Below are 20,866 nucleotides of genomic sequence, written 5' to 3'. Positions count from 1 at the left end.
AACAGATGCTCACCGGTAGCGGCGTAGGACGGCCAAGTCGACGAGGATTCACACGGTGGTTCTCCGTCAACAACCGTTCCCCTTCGTCGTTAGTCCGATGGAACTCGAATTGCGTCGAGAAAAAAGAGAGAATGCGTAAACATGGAGGAAATAGCGAGGCAGGAAGAAACCAGACTTCGACTCTCAGCTAGGTAGCTTTTTAAGAACAAGAGATTCCAATGCGGTTTTGGAGGGGTCCTTGGAGTGGAGACGCGGCTCAATACCATGGAATGGTCTCGACTCGAGTGTACCCAACACGAGCATCCCACCCCGGCTTTGAGCAATTCCTTTCCTCCTCTCTCAGAAGGAGCGACAGGTGACAGGCGAGCATCGGCTCCAACCACACCTACCTCGAGAAGGCAGTTGCGTCACAGCGCAGGCACAGGCAAGCCCTCGACCGAAGTCGTGCGGCCCGTATCCTCTGCTGGCCCCCCCTCCCCCTCAGGTCCTCTGAACCCTACAAGTACATCCTAGGGCCCGCCCGTTAAGCAACAAAGAAGAGGGTCTCCGTTTGCCTCTCCTTTCTTCATCCTCTGTTGTTGTGTTGATCACCCTCTCAACCCGTCCGTCCGTCCGTCCCCGAGCCAATCTTTCACCAAATCATCATGTCGTCGTCCGAGAAGATCCCTGTAAGAGAACGACGGCCTTCCGTGGGAGTCCCAATCGTCGACATCCAGGGCTCCGTCAGCCCCGCAGGTATCTCGAGGCCTAAACACAAGCGCACGTTGACCGGTTTTGGTCCTGGTGAGATCAAGCATGTTGAAGGTACGGGCGTGATATCCTCACCACTCTGGGCGCTTGCTTCATCTTCGTCACCTCCCCTTGGAACCTGGAAGTGGGACGTGACGGATCTCCGTTGCAGCTGGGGCAAAAGCTCAGCACCCCTCCCCCGCACCAACTCCCTGGAGCTCCCCCTCAGGGCTCTCTATTGTGGGTCTATGAGGCCACTAAAAAAAAGACCCATCAGGGTCGAGAACAATGACGGCGAGCGTTAAAATAGCTGGCTGACAATAACCTCCTTTCTAGCTTCCATCCCTGAGCCCCAGCGCGAGGCCTGGCTCAAGAACCAAGCCAGCGCTTTCAAGGATAAGGAAGGATTCGAGCACGAGGTGGTCCGCCATGTTGAGACGACGCTGGCGCGTAGCCTGTACAACTGCGATGAAGTCGCCGCGTACTCGGCCACGGCTCTTGCGTTCCGCGATCGCCTGATCCTCGAGTGGAACCGGACCCAGCAACGCCAGACCTTTACCGACAGCAAACGCGTGTACTATCTCAGTCTGGAGTTTCTGATGGGCCGAGCCTTGGATAATGCAATGCTCAACGTGAAGCAAAAGGACTTGGCGAGGGGTAAGTCTTGGTTCTCGTGGCCCCTGGCATAACAGGGCAGGGGTATCATGGATGTGTTGTTAACACGACGCCGGCAGACGGTCTCGCCGACCTCGGATTCCGTATTGAGGATGTAATTCAACAAGAACACGATGCCGCTCTGGGCAATGGCGGTCTGGGACGTCTGGCAGCCTGCTTCCTCGACAGCTTAGCCAGCTTAAACTTCCCGGCCTGGGGTTACGGCTTACGGTACCGTTACGGTATCTTCAAGCAGGAGATCATCGACGGGTACCAGGTCGAGGTGCCGGATTACTGGCTTGACTTTAACCCTTGGGAGTTCCCCCGGCACGATGTGACCGTGGATGTGAGTGTTCCCCCCCAGGCATTCGTTCCACAGCAGGTTCTGTGCTAATAGCGTAGATTCAATTTTATGGCAGTGTCCAGAAGAAGACGGACGAGGCGGGCAAACCCGTCTTCCATTGGGATGCTGGCGAGACTGTCAAGGCCGTTGCCTATGATGTGCCCATCCCTGGTTACGACACGCCGACCACCAACAACCTGAGGTTGTGGTCGAGCAAGGCGGCCAGTGGTGAATTTGACTTCCAAAAATTCAACAGCGGGGACTACGAGAGTTCCGTCGCGGACCAACAGCGCGCCGAGACCATCAGTGCGGTGCTCTACCCCAACGACAACCTGGACCGCGGGAAAGAGCTGCGCTTGAAGCAGCAGTACTTCTGGGTTGCAGCCTCTCTGTACGACATCGTCCGCCGCTTCAAGAAGACGAAACGTTCCTGGAAGGAATTCCCCCAGCAGGTGGCTATTCAGTTGAACGACACCCACCCTACCCTGGCTATCGTCGAACTTCAACGCATCCTGATTGATCTCGAGGGACTGGAGTGGAACGAGGCTTGGGACATCGTTGTCAACACCTTTGGCTATACTAACCACACTGTGCTCCCGGAGGCCCTTGAGAAGTGGTCTGTTCCGCTGATTCAACACCTTCTCCCGCGCCACCTCCAGATCATTTACGACATCAACCTCTACTTTCTGCAGAAGGTTGAGCGGGAGTTCCCTGACGAGCACGAGCTTTTACGTGAAGTCTCAATCATCGAAGAGTCTCAGCCCAAGATGGTCCGTATGGCGTACCTTGCCATTGTCGGCTCCCACAAGGTGAATGGCGTCGCAGAGCTGCACTCCGACCTCATCAAGACCACCATCTTCAAGGACTTTGTCCGCATCTTTGGCCCGGACAAGTTCACCAACGTCACCAACGGCATCACACCGCGCCGCTGGCTCCACCAGGCCAACCCACGCCTGTCAGAGCTCATTGCCAGCAAGACGGGTGGCCACGATTTTCTGAAGGACCTCAAGAAGCTCAACCAGCTCGAGCACTACGTTGAAGACAAGGAATTCCGCAAGGAATGGGCCGAGATCAAGTACGCCAATAAGGTACGCCTGGCCAAGCATATCAAGGCGAGCACCGGCGTGACCGTCAACCCGGCCTCGTTGTTCGATGTCCAAGTCAAGCGCATCCACGAGTACAAACGCCAACAGATGAATATCTTTGGTGCCATTCATCGTTATCTGACGCTCAAAGATTTGTCCCCCGAGGAGCGCCAGAAGCAGCTCCCGCGCGTCTCCATTTTCGGCGGCAAGGCCGCCCCTGGCTACTGGATGGCTAAGCAAATCATTCACTTGATCAACAGCGTTGGTTCGGTGGTTAACAACGATAAGGACATTGGTGACCTCCTGAAGGTGGTGTTCTTGGAGGATTACAACGTCAGCAAGGCCGAAATCATCATTCCAGCCTCTGACCTCAGCGAACACATCTCTACCGCCGGTACTGAGTAAGTGGCCGCCTAATCACAAGTCGAGGAAGGATTGATGAGTATTGACTGGTTTGATACAGAGCCTCCGGTACTAGCAACATGAAGTTCGTGCTTAACGGTGGTTTGATTATTGGAACCTGCGATGGTGCCAACGTATGTCTTTCCTCGACACCCTTCTCACTCTGTATTCTTGAACTTTTACTAATCCGACCGCCAGATCGAAATAACCCGTGAGATTGGCGAGCCCAACATCTTCCTGTTTGGCAACCTAGCCGAGGACGTGGAAGCCCTCCGGCATGACCACCGCTATGGCAAGAGCAATCCTCTTGACCCCAAGCTCGTCCGCGTCTTCGAGGAAATTGAAAAGGGAACTTTCGGCAACCCTCAAGACTTTGCCGGAATGATCTCGGCGGTGCGCGAGCACGGTGACTACTATCTTGTTTCGGATGACTTCTCGAGCTACATCGAGGCGCATGCTGAAGTCGACAAGGCTTACCGTGACCAAGAGGGATGGATTACCAAGTCCATCACCAGCGTCGCCGGCATGGGTTTCTTCAGCTCGGATCGATGCATTCATGAATATGCCGAAGAGATCTGGAACGTCGAGCCGCTCAAGGCGGACCAGGCCGGTGATGCCTAGAGAGCTTCTCAAGATGAAAGAGGGGGACCAGACCGGGACAGCGTCTTGCAGTTAGTTGAGCTTATGGGCGCGATTAGTGACATGACGGAGACGCCAGCTGGGGCCCTGGGAACCTTGGAACCCTTAATCGAAGAGGAGGAGATGATGGCGGGGTTGGATGAAGATGATGATACAGACGAAATCAGCGTATTCGCTGGAAGCGATGGCTGGGGAACTGATGAAGGTGGTGACCTATCCACGAGCGAGTCCGAGTGAGGAGCGATGGACGGGCTCGGAGGGGGGCCGCCCGTGATCCTGTTGGTTGACCAAGGCGAGGACCTGGCCGAAGCGGTAGATTGGAAAGACTGGTTGTTGAGCATGGTGATGCTGCATTTTGTCGCAGGATTCTTGATGGCCGCAGTGGTTAGTGTCGCCTGGTGGGTCTGGGAGCATTTTGGGGAATATTTGCTGCCGAGGTGGGAGGTCGTTTTCAGTTATTTGAAAGCCGGCGGGATGCCAACAAACCCGGAGTTGGATGTGACATTAGAATGGGTGGAGCGGGCTGGCGAAGATGAGGTCCTTAAGGGGGGAGGCGATAGGGCCGGGTCGACATCGATGAGAGAGTGGGAGCTTTGGCTTGGTGGGGGACTGGGGTTCTGAGGTTTGTTGGTGTATGTGTGACGGCATTAATGGATGAAGGGTTGAAGGTATAGCGGGCTTTTCGTCGTCGTTTCTGTTTCTCCACTCGTTTCCTCTCGTTGTCTCATAGCGGTTTCGAAGGTAACCAAGCTGTTTGATCTATGCGTGCTCCCCCTTCCAACAAACACGTGCCGACGTAGTCTCCAGACCACATGTGCTTGACAGTGGCGTAGGCCCAGAGAACAGGGCGGTTAGGAAATATACCAGGCACATAGTATGTTGGCAGCCCTCGGAACATGGATCGAAAGGTGCGAGGTGGCTGACACGCTCGATGACACAATACCTAGGTAGGGCTAATGATGGCTGAAGATGAAGGGCGTGGGTAAGGTAGCCGGACCTGTCGACGCTCCCCAATCAAAGGTCCCGACGATACCTCGGACCAAGCATCTGGCGTAGCATCATTACGAGGCAACATCTGCAAACACGAAAGCATGGAAAGCGCGGTGGCGAGACCACGATGCAGGATCACGAATCGGTGGGCCGTGCCGTTGCGTCGAGGTGCAGTACCCGGTCGTTAGAGTTGCATGCATGCGTTGGGGGTAGGTTCATATGAGGTCGTCTACACTAGTGTAAGTTGTGGATAGGAATGTTTCTCTCGGCTGTTTCGGACGTGGCAGCGTGGGTCGGGGACTTTGGGTTGGCTCGTTGGGATGTTGCTGTGGGTATTCGAGATTTCCATGCGAGTGTAGGTTCTGAATGCCAGGATTCTGCATTCTAGATTCCAAGTTCTGGATTGTGGGACGGTGCATTTCTCTTTTTTATTCTTGCTTTCAGGGGCCATCTTGTTTTTAGCATCTTCCGTTCCCAACTATTGTGGGAGCCAGAGGTCATGAACTACCCAATGGTGTTGATATCGGAGTAAATTCCGGGGCGTAGCGATGCCCGGGCGTTGGAGTTGAGGGGACCCTGATTTTCTTTCTGTATTGCTGTTCCTGGCGTGCTTGGGTGCGTGTTGGGGCAGTGCAAGCTAGGGGTCCGGTGTCAGTGTCACAGTGTAACCGAAAGGGTCCTGCTCCGGAGCTTCTGATTTGGCGGGGTATTGGTCCCCGAGCTACGGGAACAATGCAGGGTCTCTTTTTTCCCTCTGAATTTGAAGTTTTTTGCTCACGCTCCCAGACACGCGGACTAGCGAGCGTTTTAGTCTTTTATTTTTTGAAGTCTTTTTTTCCTCGAAAGAATTTTCTTTTCAAAAAGCAGGAGTGTCATGCGGCTCGCAGGGTTCCAAGTCCTTGGAGGACAAGGATCAGTGGATACCATCCGGAGCGAGCAAGAAATATCAACTCGTCATAATTGCGAGATCCATTGTGAGGTACATGTGTACCTAGTTAGCGAGATTTTGAATTTGAGTCTGGAATATTTTGTTGGATGTCAAGCTGCCCAAACCGTCTTGACCGTCAACGGCTGGATAGCGTGGGTTGGGTACGAGGAGACTTGGCTGAAGTTGACGTCATTGTGCATTCCCGCTTTCTCGTCTCTTTTCCTCGTTGTCAAACCCCGCCTTCCATCTGCTGCGGAAAACGCCGTTTAGTTCATTGGAGAGAATCGCAAGCTTGTTATCATTGGCCCTAAAGCAAAAAACGGCTGAGCTACAGGATGGATGGGGAATTCCTGGAAAAGAATTGTCAATATCAGGGTCCTGACATGATCGAGATCAAAGTCCCTTGGATTTTATTTTGTCTCGAATGAGGGGCATTGCTCGGGAGCTGCCGGAGATCAAAGGGTTAGTCCGGTTGCGCCCTGACCTAGGTGGATGGGGACAGATACGCGCTCGATTACACGAGATGGTGGGATGTCGTGCATGGATATGCGACCACTTCCCCCATTCCTGGGGAAAGAAAATAGAAAACAAAATCCTATTCAAGTATTTTTGTCAACTGATCTGCCCAAGGGCCGCCCAGCCCGTTTTTCCGTTGTCGACGCCCCCTGATGATCCCCGGGGCCCGGCTCGGGATGCTGAGAGCTTGGCATTGGACCTTGTCGACGAGACACTGCGTTATATTTGTACGAGTTAAAGGGCGATGGCTACATATTTTCTGGGAGCATGCATTGTCGACCCAAAGATGGTACCGATTGAGACTTGTTGGCGCAGGACCAAAATTCAGGGTTGTACGGAGAGGGTTCAGAGGATCGGGCGATGAAGCTTCCAATCCGGAGGAAAAGCTCCCCTTAGTGTCTTGATGGGGGAAGGTCGCTTACACCGCAGAGAGCCCCTTGACAGTAACTAACGGCTCTTTTCGCAAACGTGAACGCCGAAGAGCTGCATGGGATCCTGCTACCTTTCCGGGCCAAGCGTTGCACCAGACTTCGTTTCCCCCCCTTGGGTATGAGGAGGTCGCGGAGATTAGTGAAGCGATTGGTTTGAGCAGCGACAGGGGTGAAATGCCCCCCACTGCCAGCCTACGTCATTGCACTGCTCCAGACTGGGTGAGCCCCTCCCACGATGAATGCATCCATCGGAGGGGAGCACGGCACGGGTGTTGACGATGCACCACAAGCTGCAGGGCGCCCGAGACACGCACACATGTCCGCACACGAGATACATGTTCCGTCGGATTGTTATTCCGAGGGGAGTTAGCCGCTCGAGGGGAAGCGATGGAAGAAGACACAGTTCATACAATAGTTAGATACGCTCGGGTTGAAAGTACATGGAAGAGGGCATCAGGCTCATTCAGCATATCTAGCGCCCCCCTCATTTTATTTTATTGATAGAGTAGGAAGATACAGTTCACGGTCCGCAAAGAGAGTTTCTGTGTTGTAATGTACTACTCGCTAGTGTAGGTGGACTCCGAAATGCTTCGATTGGAGGGTCGAAGGACGGGAAAGCAGGAGTGCCATGGAATTTGCTGGACTGCCACATCCTGTTCTCAAACCTCACCCAGCCCCGCATCGCATCTGGACCACCAGCCGCGCCCCGGCGCATGGGACTGGAGCTTGTGAAAATATTAAAATACTGGGCACGTCCATCTGTCCCTCTGTCTGCCCGACCTTTTTGAGCATTCCTCCTCCCATCCCCTTCGCCTTACAATCCCCTAGGAGCGGCCGTTGTCTCCCATACCATCGATCCAGGCCATTGAACAGCCTCGACTTAGCTCTGCAAACAAATTAAACCTCACCGAATACCTAACATACATACCTAGGTACATACCTTGGTCTCCTTTGCCTGTGTGTGCGGGTAAGTGATCACCAATGGCATGGCTTGCTGGTCGCGGAGCTTGAGGATCGCTTATCTCTGACACCCCTCAGAGTCGGCTTGCGACAGAGACAACCTGAAGTATCAAACCTGTACCGCTAGAAGCTTGCAGTCCGACGCCCTTAGCATTTTGCGCCCGAAACTATCTCAGGAACCAGCAGTAGAAGGCTAGGAGAAAAGGAAAACAAAAGAGGCTATTTTCCCCGGGAAAGAAAGCAGCAACGAAGTTTGCAGAAGCAGGAGCATTCCAGGTCATCTACCTGTGACGCCCCCAACGGCCCCCCCCCCACCTGCCAATCGTGTGGACCGACGAGACACGGCTTCCCATCCAACAGCAGCAACACGGATAAATAAAATCCACTGCCGAAGAAAAGGCGACGTGGAATTGTCGGCGCCAGCATTGAGTTGTTCTTTGACAACTCTCTGCACAACTTTTCCAAACTGCGCGCACGGTAAGCGGCAATGTCCCCACCTGATGCAGCTCTGACACACCTCACCCATTTCGCCGACTCCAGTGCAACCCCGTTTTGGGCTAGAAGCTAAACTTTGGCTATTTCGCCTCCAGGTCCCGGCCCTGAGAGCACCCGGCCCCGCTGTTAGGTGCTTCGATCGCCATCGATTTCATCGATCTCCCCACCACGAGAACCCGGAACATAATCGACCACCCCGTAAATTCTTTGCGCCGCCCTTTGGTGTTTTTGCGCCTGGACGCCTTTGTTGACACAAGAAAAAAGCCACCGTGATCGTTCATCCTCGTGCGACCCCCGCAGTGCGCCCCGTTTCCTCCCCGAAAACCCTCACATAACCTCGAGTTGCCCCGCGCGGCGCGTTCGACTCGGTTATTTATTTGCCCCGCACCTCTGTCCGCCCTCCGCATCGACAACGGCGATCCGGAAGCCACACAACCACGCCCTCGCCCATCTACGCCGAGAATACACAGCTTCATTGCCCGCCATGGCCGAATTCGTGCGTGCCCAAATCTTTGGGACCACCTTTGAGATCACCTCGAGGTACAGCGCCCTGCCTTGGATACAAATAGGAAAATCATATGATGAGGAGAAAAACACAATTTGGCGGAACACACCAGCTGATTTTTTTTTAAACCAGGTACTCTGATCTCCAGCCTGTTGGCATGGGAGCGTTCGGCTTGGTTTGGTATGCGCCTCCTGTTTCATTGACCAAACCGCGCCGGCTACTGACCAACATGTAGCTCCGCAAAGGACCAACTCACCAGCCAGAATGTCGCCATCAAGAAGATCATGAAGCCTTTTAGCACCCCCGTGCTCGCCAAGCGCACGTACCGTGAGTTAAAGCTGCTTAAGCATTTGAAGCACGAGAATGTGAGCAATGTGGCCCCCATCACGTTCAGTTTGCGTCGTGATAATTGACACGAGTTCCGTCTAGGTGATCTCGCTCAGCGACATCTTCATTTCCCCTCTTGAGGATATGTAGGTTTTGTCACAAAGCGTTGTTTTGCGTTTACACCCATTAACCCACCTCGCAGCTACTTCGTGACGGAACTCCTGGGCACCGATCTCCACAGGTTACTCACCTCGCGGCCACTGGAGAAGCAGTTCATCCAGTACTTCCTCTACCAGATCATGGTCAGTCTGCCTTTGAGGTATAATGAAACACCGAAGTGTTTGTTGGCTGACCATAACTAGCGTGGTCTTAAATATGTCCACTCTGCCGGCGTTGTTCACCGTGACCTGAAGCCCAGCAACATTCTCGTCAACGAGAACTGCGATCTCAAGATCTGTGATTTTGGTTTGGCCCGTATCCAGGATCCTCAAATGACCGGCTACGTGTCTACGAGATACTACCGTGCGCCTGAGATTATGCTCACCTGGCAAAAGTACGATGTCGAGGTCGACATCTGGAGCGCCGGGTGCATCTTTGCGGAAATGCTTGAGGGCAAGCCTCTCTTCCCTGGCAAGGACCATGTCAACCAGTTCTCCATTATCACTGAGCTTCTCGGGACCCCACCTGACGATGTGATCAACACTATCGCGAGCGAGAACGTGCGTACAAGGACCCCAAATTTCTCCTCGGCATCTATGTCTAACACTATTGCTAACATACTTATTAGACTCTGCGGTTCGTCAAGTCACTCCCCAGGCGGGAGAGGCAGCCACTAAGGAACAAGTTCAAGAATGCTGACGAGTCGGGTATGTTTCACCCCATCTTTACTTCAGCCATTCTCCCCCCTGCTAGAGCCATCTAACTGTTTTTAGCTATCGACCTCCTCGAACGCATGCTTGTATTCGACCCTAAGAAGCGGATAACAGCGACCGAGGCTTTGGCTCACGAGTACCTGGCCCCCTACCACGATCCCACGGACGAGCCTATGGCTGAGGAGAAGTTCGATTGGAGCTTCAACGATGCTGATCTGCCCGTCGACACATGGAAGATCATGATGTGAGTATTTCTTTTCACGGCCTACTCCTCAAATGCAACGAGACAGGGCTAACAAAACTGATCAACCAGGTACTCGGAGATCCTCGACTACCACAACGTCGAAGCCGCAGGTGTTGGTCAGGTTGACGACCAGCAGTTCCTGCCCCAATGAGAACTGAGAAATTAATTGGACGGACCGGATAAAGTTAAACAAAATACACACGGGATTCGTTTGCTGCTACGTTAGGAATGGCGGGGCGTGTTGAACGGGTCGCTGATAATGGCTGGTTGCTTACATTGGCGTTTCTGGGAAGAGGGGGACCTCGGGAATGAACGAAGAACAAATCTTGTTGTTGTTAGCTGGTATGGATGGATGGAGCCAAAGCAGTCAACGTTAATCGACGGATGAGAGGCTTGTCGAGCTACCCGGGCGGGAGCAGTCTTCAACTAGTCCTTCGTGACTTTTCTGGGGGGGCGGCCAGGACAACAGAGTCTGTGGTCGTGGTAGCATATATGATTCGAGATGATAGGTCAGATGGGCGGATGGGCGGTGGGTTCAGTGTCTTCTACGGTATTCCTCTCCCGTCTTGTTCTTTTTGTCATACAGCAGCAGAAGCAGGAGGGACAAAGAGAGATAGGTCAGAGGGGCGAACGGAGTCGTAAATGGGCTCTGTCGACTGAAGGGAGGAAAGAGACAATAAATGCCTTGATTTGACTTGGACCGGACCGAGTATGCTAGCGGGATGAAGTGGGGTCTTGATATGTCTCTAGATAATAAATGTTCTGCTCAATGCCTTGTTGGTGACCAATCATGTTTTAGGAGACCTGACGAGTGTATGATGAATGAGACAGAGACGGAAAAAAGAGAACTATTCGGTATTAGTTGCCGTCTTGCTTTTATTTTCTTGTTCTTCCCCGCACACGGATGCAATTACAAACACAACCATGTGAGAACTGGTTTTTTATTATTCGGCATATTCCATAAAACACAAAAGATTCAGATGTCTGTCTATTTATCCCTTTGACCGCAATCCATCCATCCATCGATACTTCCACCTTATGTATATTCCCAACAACACAGACTCCTAACACCCAAGCCAATCTACTCCGACCCCTAAAATTCAAATCCAAAGAGCTGATAAGGACCAACATTCCCCATCTCTATACCACACCTTGACTAACGACTGTACCCCGATCTCGGCGTGGTCAGGATCAACTCTTCTCCCATACCCCCTGCACAACGGCAGCTTCGGCCGTCGCAATATCTGGTGTGTGGTGTGGGGACGGTTCGGGATCAGAGTCGTCCGATTTTGATACGAGGTTGGATTTTGATTGAGACGCCCCTTGAGTTGAGTTCTTTTCTTCCTGCTCTTTTTTCTCTTCTTCTTCTGTTTCCGCTTTTGCGCTTGTGTCTGTGTCTGCGTCTGGGTTCTTCCGTCGGATGTCCAAGACGGTGGGCTTTTCATTGTCTTTCTCCGTTGCTGCTGCTGCGTTTGGCTCTGCCGATTCGGAATGATTCGCTTTCTCGTTCCCGCTGACGGCGGCGGTCTTTTCCCCTGCTGCTGGCGTTGCTTCTGCCTCCACCACGGGCGGTAACACACTCCCCACAGACACTACCGTTTCGTGCCCAACAGCACTACCACCACCACCAGCACCACTACGACCCACCCTCCTCGGTGACGCCACAGGCGACGAAAACGCTGTATCCGACGCGACACCGTCCAGCATGGATTCGCCGCTTATCGAACCATGACCACTGCTGTGCAACGGACGGCGCTCGAATTCGCCCGTTTTGTCATCGTGATCATCATCATCGTGGAGAGTGTCGTTTGTGGATGCGATGGATGCGGGCCGGTTGTTGTTGTTCCGGGAGGACGAGGATGGGAGGGCGTCGTAGGCTTGGGAGGAGCGGTTGCGGCCTGTGGCGCTTTTGACCCAGGATGTACTCCACCCGCTACTGACGCTGTTTCGCGCGGTGCTGGTTGTGTCGCTAGTAGATGCCGTGGTGGTAGTGTTTGTGGTCGTGGTAGAGGTGTTGTTGTTGGTGGTATTGCTGCTGCTGTTCCCGCCGCCGCCCCATGCTGCTCGTCGCTTTTCCCCAGCCCATGCTGCCCAGCTATTAACAAAGGCGCCGGCTTTGCTGCCGACTGTTTGCACGGTCTGTTGTGCCTTGGCAAGGTCTACAGGCGCAGCAGCAGCAGCTCCAGTAGCAGTTCCCCCTAACATACCGGTTTTCTCGTTGTGTTCTGATTTCGACCCATCTGATGGGTGGCTAGAGTGGTGGTGGTGGTGTTGATGGTGTTGCCGAGACTCTTCAGCTTTTCGCCTCTGCGCTTCCCGGAGTGCTTCCATATCGGCATACAGTTTCCCGAATAGAGTGCTCGCCTTCTCTCTCCCAGCAGCCAGGTTCCGCCCGAGAACTTCCCGGCCCTGTGCAAAGCGCTCGTCCCAATGCATGTCTTGGACCTGCTGTGTGATTCGCCGTTGAATGTCGTCGATAGTTAGCCCCCCGGCGCATGGGTGTTTGGGCTCGACAATGTCGAACAGGTGCGAGTCAGTGTGGGAGTTCCAGATGCGGAAGTTTTCTGTACGGGCCCAGGCGTCGACGAACTCGATCCCGAAATCGTGTGATGGATCGCCCTCGATATCGGGGAGGAGCATGCGGGGGTTGTGGGCGTGGCGTGCCAGATGAGCGTGGTATTTGACGGACGAGATTAGGGAGAGGAGGTATTCTTCGAACTGTACACGGATAAACTCTTCGCTTCCGACGTAACCCATGGTCTTGGGGCGGGACGGATTGGCATCATCCCAGGTGTCATTAACATTCTGGGTGATGAAGTCGATCCAGCGACGGTCTGGGGTGGAGAGTTGAAGGGCTGCCTTGAGAGAAGGGGACGTGACGTTGATGGTGTCTTCGTCGAGGTTGATCAAGATATCGCTATACCGGTCTTTTTGTTGAAGGAGAAGTGAGTTGGTGCTACCGACGATGTAGGACTTGGTGCCAAAGTCGGCGAGAATATCGAGCTGCTGAAGGGGGGTATAAGGGCCGAAGAGGCTACCCTTGCCGAAGATTTGCAGAGGTAACCCCATGTATGACAGGAGTGAGTTTCTGTCGCTCGTCCTTAGACTTGTTGGTGTCGTCAGCTCCTTCTCGTAACTATCCAATTCCGGACCGGCCGAGTCTTGCAGATTATGAAGCAGCCGTGGTATTAATGAGATCAGAGAGAACTGTGTTAGACACAAACGCTCACAGCGGGTACCAAAGAAGAGCATCTGCCACAAAGAACAAAACAAGTCAGCAAAAACTGCACACCGGACAAATTCAGATCACAACCCCTTGATTTCCTTTCTTACCTTTGGCTGCAACAAGCAACACTTCAACAGCACCAGCGTCTGCCACCGAAACTCGCGCACCAGCTCGCGCAAGCTCAACCCCAGATACTGATCCCGCTCTGCCTCTTCCTCCGCCTGCAACATCCCGCGCGCCTTCTCGTCCGCCAGACTCTCCTGAAACCGCCGCAGAATCTCCACATCCGTGAACTCGCGCTGGGCAAACCACGCTTTGGTGACCACGCTTAATCGCTCCCGCAGCATGCCAAAGTACTGCGGGCTGTCGGCGATGACGACCACGGCCTTTTGCACGGTCGAGCGTGTGACTTCGGCCGGGCGATTGACGAGCTGAGAGGCGTCCATCTGGCGCGTGCAGGAGATTCCAAACAGGGAGGTGGCGGGTACATCGTTGGTGTTGTTGTCACCGTCAGTGGTGCTAGTAGCTGGGCGGAGGAGGGTGAAGTAGGAGAAATCTTCGGTGAGTCTGGATTGTGTACACAACGAAATGTTAGAGCTAACCTCTGCGTATACCTATTCAAGGTAGATAATAGCACGAAGGAAGAAACAAAACCCACGCGTGAGCACCATCGCTAAGCGCCATGAACGGTAGCAGCGTCCAGTCATACTCGGCCGCCGGATCGTGACCGTCCTCGACGCCGAACCAGCGCTCCACCTCCGGCCCGCGCGCATGGTGGAAGTCGACGACCGAGACGAGCGGGATGAAAGCGCCCCGTCCGCCCCTGGGTGTTGTCGGCGTCGGAGGGGCAAACATTGTTTGTGGATGTAGATGTGAAAAGCGAAGGCTGTTTGTCCTTGGGCCCCGTCCCTCCGTCTATTGTCTTTCTCCCTCTCCTTTTTCGTCTTGTCCCTTTTATTTCGTTTCCCCCGCTAGTTCGTGATCGAGTTGTCTCGGCAGTGGTGTAGACAGAATTATACGTCAACAGTACCAAAACAAATGCCAGAAGACAAGGCCGCGATCAATTGGCACTCCAGGCGTACACGCAGCAGCAGGGCGGCAGAGAGCTGAGCTTCCCAAGTCTGAATGCCAAAGTCGAGATCAGAAAGTCGAGATCAGGGTTCAGACCAAAAGTCGAGGATCCTTGCAACCAGGCGCTGGGTCGGAGGGGTTCCCAAAATTACAGCGGGTACGACAGGGGTGTTCAGCAGATGAGGGGTGTCCAAGCCGGCGGGGCTTCCAAATCAAATTGCTGATGGAAGAAAGCAAAAACAAGGCAAAACCTCATCAGAGAAAAGCCAATATTTCTTCCAATTCCAACTCAAACCCCAAAAGGCGGTCTCCGAACCGCCGAGGCGTCTTAATTTGGAACCGTCCCCCTAACAACGCAAGAAAAAAAAAGAAGGCGGTCAGCTGCGTCAGTCAGTCGGTCATCCCTCCCACAAACCCGCTGCTGCGGGCGCCTTGCAGAGAAGCGCACCGCAGCAATCGACTCGATTGCCCCTCCGAGTGACGTGCGGAATCGAGACTGGTTGTTGGGGGCACCCCAGTCAAGTGTGGGTTTCACTGCCGAACTTTTGGTGACACCTTGACGTTCTCATTGGACGGCGGGTCGAGGATCTCGATTGGACAGGGGTGGAGCGGCTGAACGACATGTTGTCTGCTGGGCGATGTTTCAAGTAATTTATGGCGTACGGAGGAAGTTATGACACAAACTGGGGAATATGACAGTCGCATTTTGGTTTGTTACACGGTGATGGCTCGGGATTTGTCGACCACTCTCAATGTTTCACAGGACAACGACACAGAATGCTTGGCTTGGTATACAATACATGCCACATTGAGACCAGAAGCTGACTAACGACCTATTTCAGAACCTGGCCCATGTGTTTTTTTAACTCTCTCTTTCCTGCTCGAGTTCCGTATATCCGTATACCCATTAATACACTTGTAACACCAGGTCAATCCAGGAATTTAGTCCCCTTTTTTCTCCTTCCCTCAAGCATTCTGTAAGCACTCGTCATATTCAGCAGCCAGCACAGCCAGTACCCCAAAGCCCCCGCACTCTTCACATTCAAGCTTTTCGCAACATCACTTCAGACACAAACCCGAGAGTAGTTAATCATACACATAATCACCTCACTCTTCCTCCTCCACCTCCATGTCGTTCGCCTCTCCCGTCCCAGGCGCGGCCACACCATCCGTGCCTTCTTCGTCCTCAATCACCTTTCCGCCCTCATACGTGACGCGCCGCCAGCCGCACTCCTCGCTTGGGTCCTTGATCAGCTCGACTGTCGGGAAGTAGTGGTCGTTCTTCTTCATCGTGACCACCCACGGGACACTGTCGAATGTCATGGCCCGGAGCCGGAAGTCTGGTGGGGGTATCCTGTTAGCGATGATCTACTAGCTAATGGAATCATTGGGGGTGGGTAAGAATATGGCACTCACAAGTATTGTCCGGAATCTTGATTACCTCAGCCAAAAAGGCGTCAAGATCCGGTGTCGGCTTGCCATTGACATGCGTGATGAAGTTGGTCGGGGCCAGACCGTATTGATACGACGGTGACCCGCGCGTGCGGGCCGAGACATAGACGCCGCTGAACAACTTGCTGATCTGCTGGCGGACGGCGTGGTGCGGCGCGTGGAAGATTGCGCCGCAAAAGGAGACAGCATGTGTCGTCTCGACGTCGTCGGCCGCGACGGTCGGGATCCGCAGCGCGACCTCCTCGCACTCGCGCACCAGCACCACGTCCAGCTCCTCGTGCGAGTACATCACATCCAGGTCCGAGATCCTCGTGATAATGTTGCCGTTGATGCTGAGCAGTACGTCACCCTCACATAGCGTGGCAGCGTTCCTGTTGTCCCTTGCTTCTTCTTGTTGCTGTCCCTCGGGCTGCTCGTTAGGATCAAACGTGCGCTTGGACACCATGAACAGCTGGTGATGCTGTGTGTTGGCCTGCGACACGCGCGCGATCCATTCCTCCGAGATGCCCATCAGGTGCGCCTGCGACATCTGGATAGCGCGGAACTCGACCGACAGCATGCGCAACTTGGGGTTGACCCCTTGTTGAATCTGCCGCACGACGGGCAGCAGCGACGGGGTTGCCAGGCCCAGGTGGTACTCCTCGTCGCGGTGCGACGAAGGGTTACGCTCGCCCAGGTATGTTAGCCAGAGTGCTTGCACCGTGCCGTCTTGCGCCACGAGGACGCCGCTGCCACACTGGCCGCTCAGGCTCGTGTCGACCGTGATCGCGTCAACGTTGAGGGCGCGGTACCGCGGGGCGCCCGAGTTGGCTGGGATAGTCACGGCAAAGATCTCAGTCACCGTCGTGGCCGCGTGAACGATGCGCCCGATGCGGTTGTAGCCGATGAAGTACGTCGACGCGCCCTGCGTGATCTCCTCGGAGCTGAGCTTGGCGCTGAGCACGGGGGCGTCGACGAGCTTGGGGTCGTACTGGATGATGGCGTAATTCTGCAGCGGGTGCAGGAACACGACCTTACCCTCGACGACGACTGAGTCGGCGATGGTGATACTGATGTCACAGAGATCGTACGGTACAATGGCCCTCGATATTACCACGAGGCCCTTGTCGGCGTCAATGACCACGCCCATGCCCCACTTGCGATTCTTAGGAAACCCGTCGAGCTTCACGGGCATGGTACAACTGACGTGCACAAAGCTGCGGACTAGGTCAGCAACGGCAGGGTGCGAGGTGTGCTCGAGCTGGATAAACGCCGCCTTCCTCGGCACGGGGGGCACCGGCGGGAGCGAGTCGGCCAGCGTCGAGAAATCCCACAGGCCAGTCTCGTCGTTGCGCACCGCCAGCTTCATCTTCTTGGACCAATGCCTGTCGATGTAGATGACGGTGGTGTTCAGAGTGTGCAAGTCGCGCAGGTGCTTGTAGGTCACCACTACGCGGGCCTTGTCCGGAATCGCCTTAACCACGTTGATGAAGGTCTCAAGGTCCGGCGTCTTCTTATGGTCGACGGATTGGATGAGCCAGCCGTTATCGGAGTTATCGAACCGCCATGACCCACCAGCCTCGCAAACATACACGCCCTTCGTGGCGACACCGTACAGACGGGCCTGCTGGTACGAAAGGCTGTGGAAGCTTCCTCCCGCCACCGAGACGAAGCGGTCCGGGGTGATGCTGTGCAGGTCGCCGACTTCAATCTCCACCTCGACCTCCTCACCACCACGAAGCAGAAGTAGCTTGACCGGCTGCTTGACGCTGGAGTCCAGGACGTCATCCAACCGAATGAACTGGGTAAGCAGCTCGCCGTTGACCTTGATCAACACGTCACCCTCCTCAATCTTCCCGTGCGAGGGGCCGTCCGGCAGCACGATCTCGGCCACCAGCATGTTGGTCTCCTTGGGGAACGCCTTGCGGATCTGCGCCTCCCACTCTGGCGTCAGGCCCAGCCTGCGGCACTCGTCGAACGGCTTGAGCAGGAACTGGCACTGGATGTCGCCGCGCGAGATCGGCTTGCCCTCCTGCAGGCACTTCAACGCCCGGAGGGGCCGGTCGAGCGGTAGGAAGTAATCCGTCGCGGCACCATCCGCACGGCCACCGGCTTGCAGCGCCACAGCGAATCCATCCTTGTCGACGACCGGCGAGCCTGAACTACCACCGCTAGCGGCTGCGCTAGCCTGGTAGTAGCACGTGTTGAAGTCACTGTACCCATCGCCGTATTCTGGCGCGTTGCGGTCCAACCGACTAATGACACCGGACAAAATACTGAGCTTCTCGCCGGCGTCGTTGCCGACCACGCGAATCTCGATACCGACCTTGGCGAGGTCGGGGCGCAGCGGCAGGGCGGCTACGGGCATGTATTTGATGGCCTTGGGATCGAACTTGAGAATGCCAAAGTCGTGAACGGGGTCGCGGTAGACGGGGTAAGCGTCGACTTCCTCGTGGTTGTCGAAGATGCAGTAGCCCCAGAACGGGCCAGAGCCAACGACGTGACGGTTGGTTAGAATGTACCTGTACTGCCAGTTAAAACCCCGGAGTCACCAAAAAAAACTTTGGTTTTTCCCATGCATTGAATTGCGACGTACCCTTTCTCTGCATCAACCACAAACCCAGTGGCCTCACTCGTCAACGCCGGGTCCGTGTCGAAAGAACAAGTCTGACAGAAGCGAATCGACACGACATTCCGCACCACACTCTGAATCGTCGCCTGCCACTCTGCCGTGTCGGGTCCCGTGGGCAACAGGGCTGACAACCGCGCGTCTTCGAATTCGTCCACAAATTCGCCTTCAAACTCGTCCGGTCGCTCGGGGGTATCGTCGCCGGCCGAGGAGGCATCGCCGTTGGGGCGGTGGTGCTTGGGATGCCGACCGTCCACGGCATGCGGCGGCTCCTTGCGCTTCGACCGGACCGCGGGGTTTGATGTGCCGTTCATGGTGTCTGCGATGTTGTCGGTCGGAGGGGAGGACGAGACGCGCGTGGAAGACGAGGAATTGGAATACGGAGCGATCGTGGTTGTCGACGAGGGATGATGGCGCTGGAAACTAGGTCGAGAAAATGGTGATGATGGGGAAGGAAAGAGATCCGGGGAAGCGCCCTGGTTGCGCAACGTTCGAAATTTGGACCCTGTGGACGCAAATCGGAGTTGAGCCGTGCCAGAGAAAGAGGAAAAGTAAGAAAAGGGCGAAGAGGAAGCGAGAGTGGAAGTAGTCGTGGTTGCCGGCTTGCAAGCCAGGAACTTCCAATTCGGGCTCGATTTTGCACAGTGGGAGCTGATGGAGGTAATACGCAATCCACGGCACAGCAACAGCGCCGGCTGCATTCACAATCGCACGTGCAGGTGCAGGTGCCAGGCCTGGGCCGCTGCACAGGTTTTATAGGTGGGCGAGGCGCGAGAGGCCCAAGAGAAGGGATGAGAGAGAGCCGGTTTGTCGATTGTGGGTTTGCAAAGTTGCGACGAGACGCCCTGCTTCGGCCAGAAGGGTCCACGAAACTTTGTGCTGCCTTGCAAGTTGCTGCGCTTGACAAGCGCGAGGGCGGGCGGCGCAGCCGATAAGCGAAGTAGTGGGGCTATGCTGTTATCGGCGATAGAACCCTAGTATTACGATATTGAGACATTACTAAATGATTTCAACACGGCCGAAGGGATCAGTAAAGCCCAGCGTAGAGTTGATCATAGGCTACGGAAGCTTCTAATCTAAGGTGCAGTTACTGCCGTCTCGAAAAAGCCGCAGGAAGATGTACTCTCGTGGGAGTCAGATGTCGAAATATTGATACTGGGGTAGTTGCATTATCCTTGAATTCCAGTATCGAGGTTTCATCCACTCCGATAATAGCACAGTCTAACCGCTCCACCCGCCTTTTCACATGTTTCACCTCGTCCCGAAAACAGATCCTTTGAAACCTCCCCGGCTCACCTCAGCAACAACTCCGCCAACCGCAAGTTTAATAATCCTTCTCAGAGCAGACAAAGGACGTCCATCAAGGTGCTTAGTTTCACTGAAGAAAACAAATACAAACGCGAATGATGACAAGTGCAGGTTTGAAGAACCTTGGTGGTCAAGGTAACCAGCTAATTTGATTACTGAGAAGTCCGTATCGTATATTCATTAGTGGAAATCCATAATTAGAGGCGGTGGAAACAACACACCTCATCCAAAGGTCAGATGGACACATAAAATACGAATAAAATCAACATAATACGAATTGACTGCGGACCGTGTATGGGCACGGTAGACCTGGCACCAACATCCACCCTTTTTGCCGGGCCCTCTCTCAAACCCTCACCAACAAACCAACCATGCTTGTCAGGTGGCCGCACACACGAGTGGGAATTGAAGCAAACACAGGACCAACACACGCCCCATCTCATGATATTATGATCTCGTGAGAAAAAGTCTATACCGCGCCAGACTGTATCATACCATACCATAACTACAATACATCGCGTACCCATCCGAATGTGAGCTCTGAACGTGACAAAAAACAAAGGACAAAGGAAGAGAAAAGAAAAGACTAATAAGTCATAACTTCATATGAACATGATCACATCACACCCAGGACTGCCCCTTAGTCCCTGAATTTCAATCGCCTGGGTACTCATCCCCAACCCAGCATCCCCATTCACAAGCCCAAGCATCCGTCCATTCGCGGTTCGTCCGATTCACCATCAATTCCGAACGTCATCCATCTCCCATCCTTATCGGGTATCAGATACATCATCCATCATCCCACCCAGCCCAGCCCACCCAAACCAATTCCAACCCCGGTATAATAGACCAGAGAACGGAGAAGAGTAGTCGAGAAAAGAGGAGTAACGGGGGAAAGGAAACAAACGGCAAAAAAGACGCTCGCAGGAAAGGAAGGGGGAAAAAACAAGACAATGAACAAAAAGGCCAAAAGCGCAAGAGGGGGGCCGGGGAATAGCGTAACGCAGACCGGTAAAGCAATGACCAGACCAGCTCTTATACATACAAACAAACACCAGACCTATCTCTCTCCCTCCTAAGC

The 20,866-nt window shown here is 54.3% G+C and overlaps 4 protein-coding genes across 4 annotated transcripts; 2 read left to right on the top strand and 2 right to left on the bottom strand.

Moving 5' to 3' along the window:
* Nucleotides 1-644: 644 nt before the first annotated feature.
* C8A04DRAFT_39591 (glycosyl transferase) lies at nt 645-3,834 on the top strand (the record flags this gene model as incomplete). Its single annotated transcript, XM_062784646.1, has 6 exons — nt 645-804; nt 1,066-1,386; nt 1,464-1,729; nt 1,786-3,212; nt 3,275-3,347; nt 3,412-3,834. 6 exons carry the CDS (start codon nt 645-647, stop codon nt 3,832-3,834), a joined length of 2,670 nt encoding a protein of 889 aa, XP_062634230.1.
* A 4,822-nt stretch (nt 3,835-8,656) lies between these two features.
* On the top strand, nt 8,657-10,271 carry C8A04DRAFT_31630 (kinase-like domain-containing protein; the record flags this gene model as incomplete). Its single annotated transcript, XM_062781816.1, has 9 exons — nt 8,657-8,712; nt 8,810-8,857; nt 8,913-9,042; nt 9,107-9,150; nt 9,207-9,306; nt 9,367-9,723; nt 9,792-9,870; nt 9,937-10,120; nt 10,190-10,271. 9 exons carry the CDS (start codon nt 8,657-8,659, stop codon nt 10,269-10,271), a joined length of 1,080 nt encoding a protein of 359 aa, XP_062634229.1.
* A 1,040-nt stretch (nt 10,272-11,311) lies between these two features.
* C8A04DRAFT_39589 (late secretory pathway protein AVL9) lies at nt 11,312-14,201 on the bottom strand (the record flags this gene model as incomplete). The annotated part of the gene is made up of 5 exons (XM_062784645.1): nt 11,312-11,557; nt 11,768-11,875; nt 12,062-13,372; nt 13,454-13,913; nt 14,005-14,201. 5 exons carry the CDS (start codon nt 14,199-14,201, stop codon nt 11,312-11,314), a joined length of 2,322 nt encoding a protein of 773 aa, XP_062634228.1.
* Nucleotides 14,202-15,524: 1,323 nt separating this feature from the next.
* C8A04DRAFT_31628 (trypsin-like cysteine/serine peptidase domain-containing protein) lies at nt 15,525-18,791 on the bottom strand (the record flags this gene model as incomplete). Its single annotated transcript, XM_062781815.1, has 3 exons — nt 15,525-15,757; nt 15,834-18,370; nt 18,445-18,791. The coding sequence occupies 3 exons, from the start codon at nt 18,789-18,791 to the stop codon at nt 15,525-15,527; spliced, it is 3,117 nt and encodes a 1,038-aa protein (XP_062634227.1).
* Between the last annotated feature and the right edge of the window lie 2,075 nt (nt 18,792-20,866).

This window comes from Dichotomopilus funicola (genome assembly GCF_033296635.1).
Source record: "Dichotomopilus funicola strain CBS 141.50 unplaced genomic scaffold C8A04scaffold_69, whole genome shotgun sequence".
NCBI classification, from domain to species: Eukaryota; Fungi; Ascomycota; class Sordariomycetes; order Sordariales; family Chaetomiaceae; genus Dichotomopilus; species Dichotomopilus funicola.
This window is presented reverse-complemented; position numbering and strand designations above follow the sequence as displayed.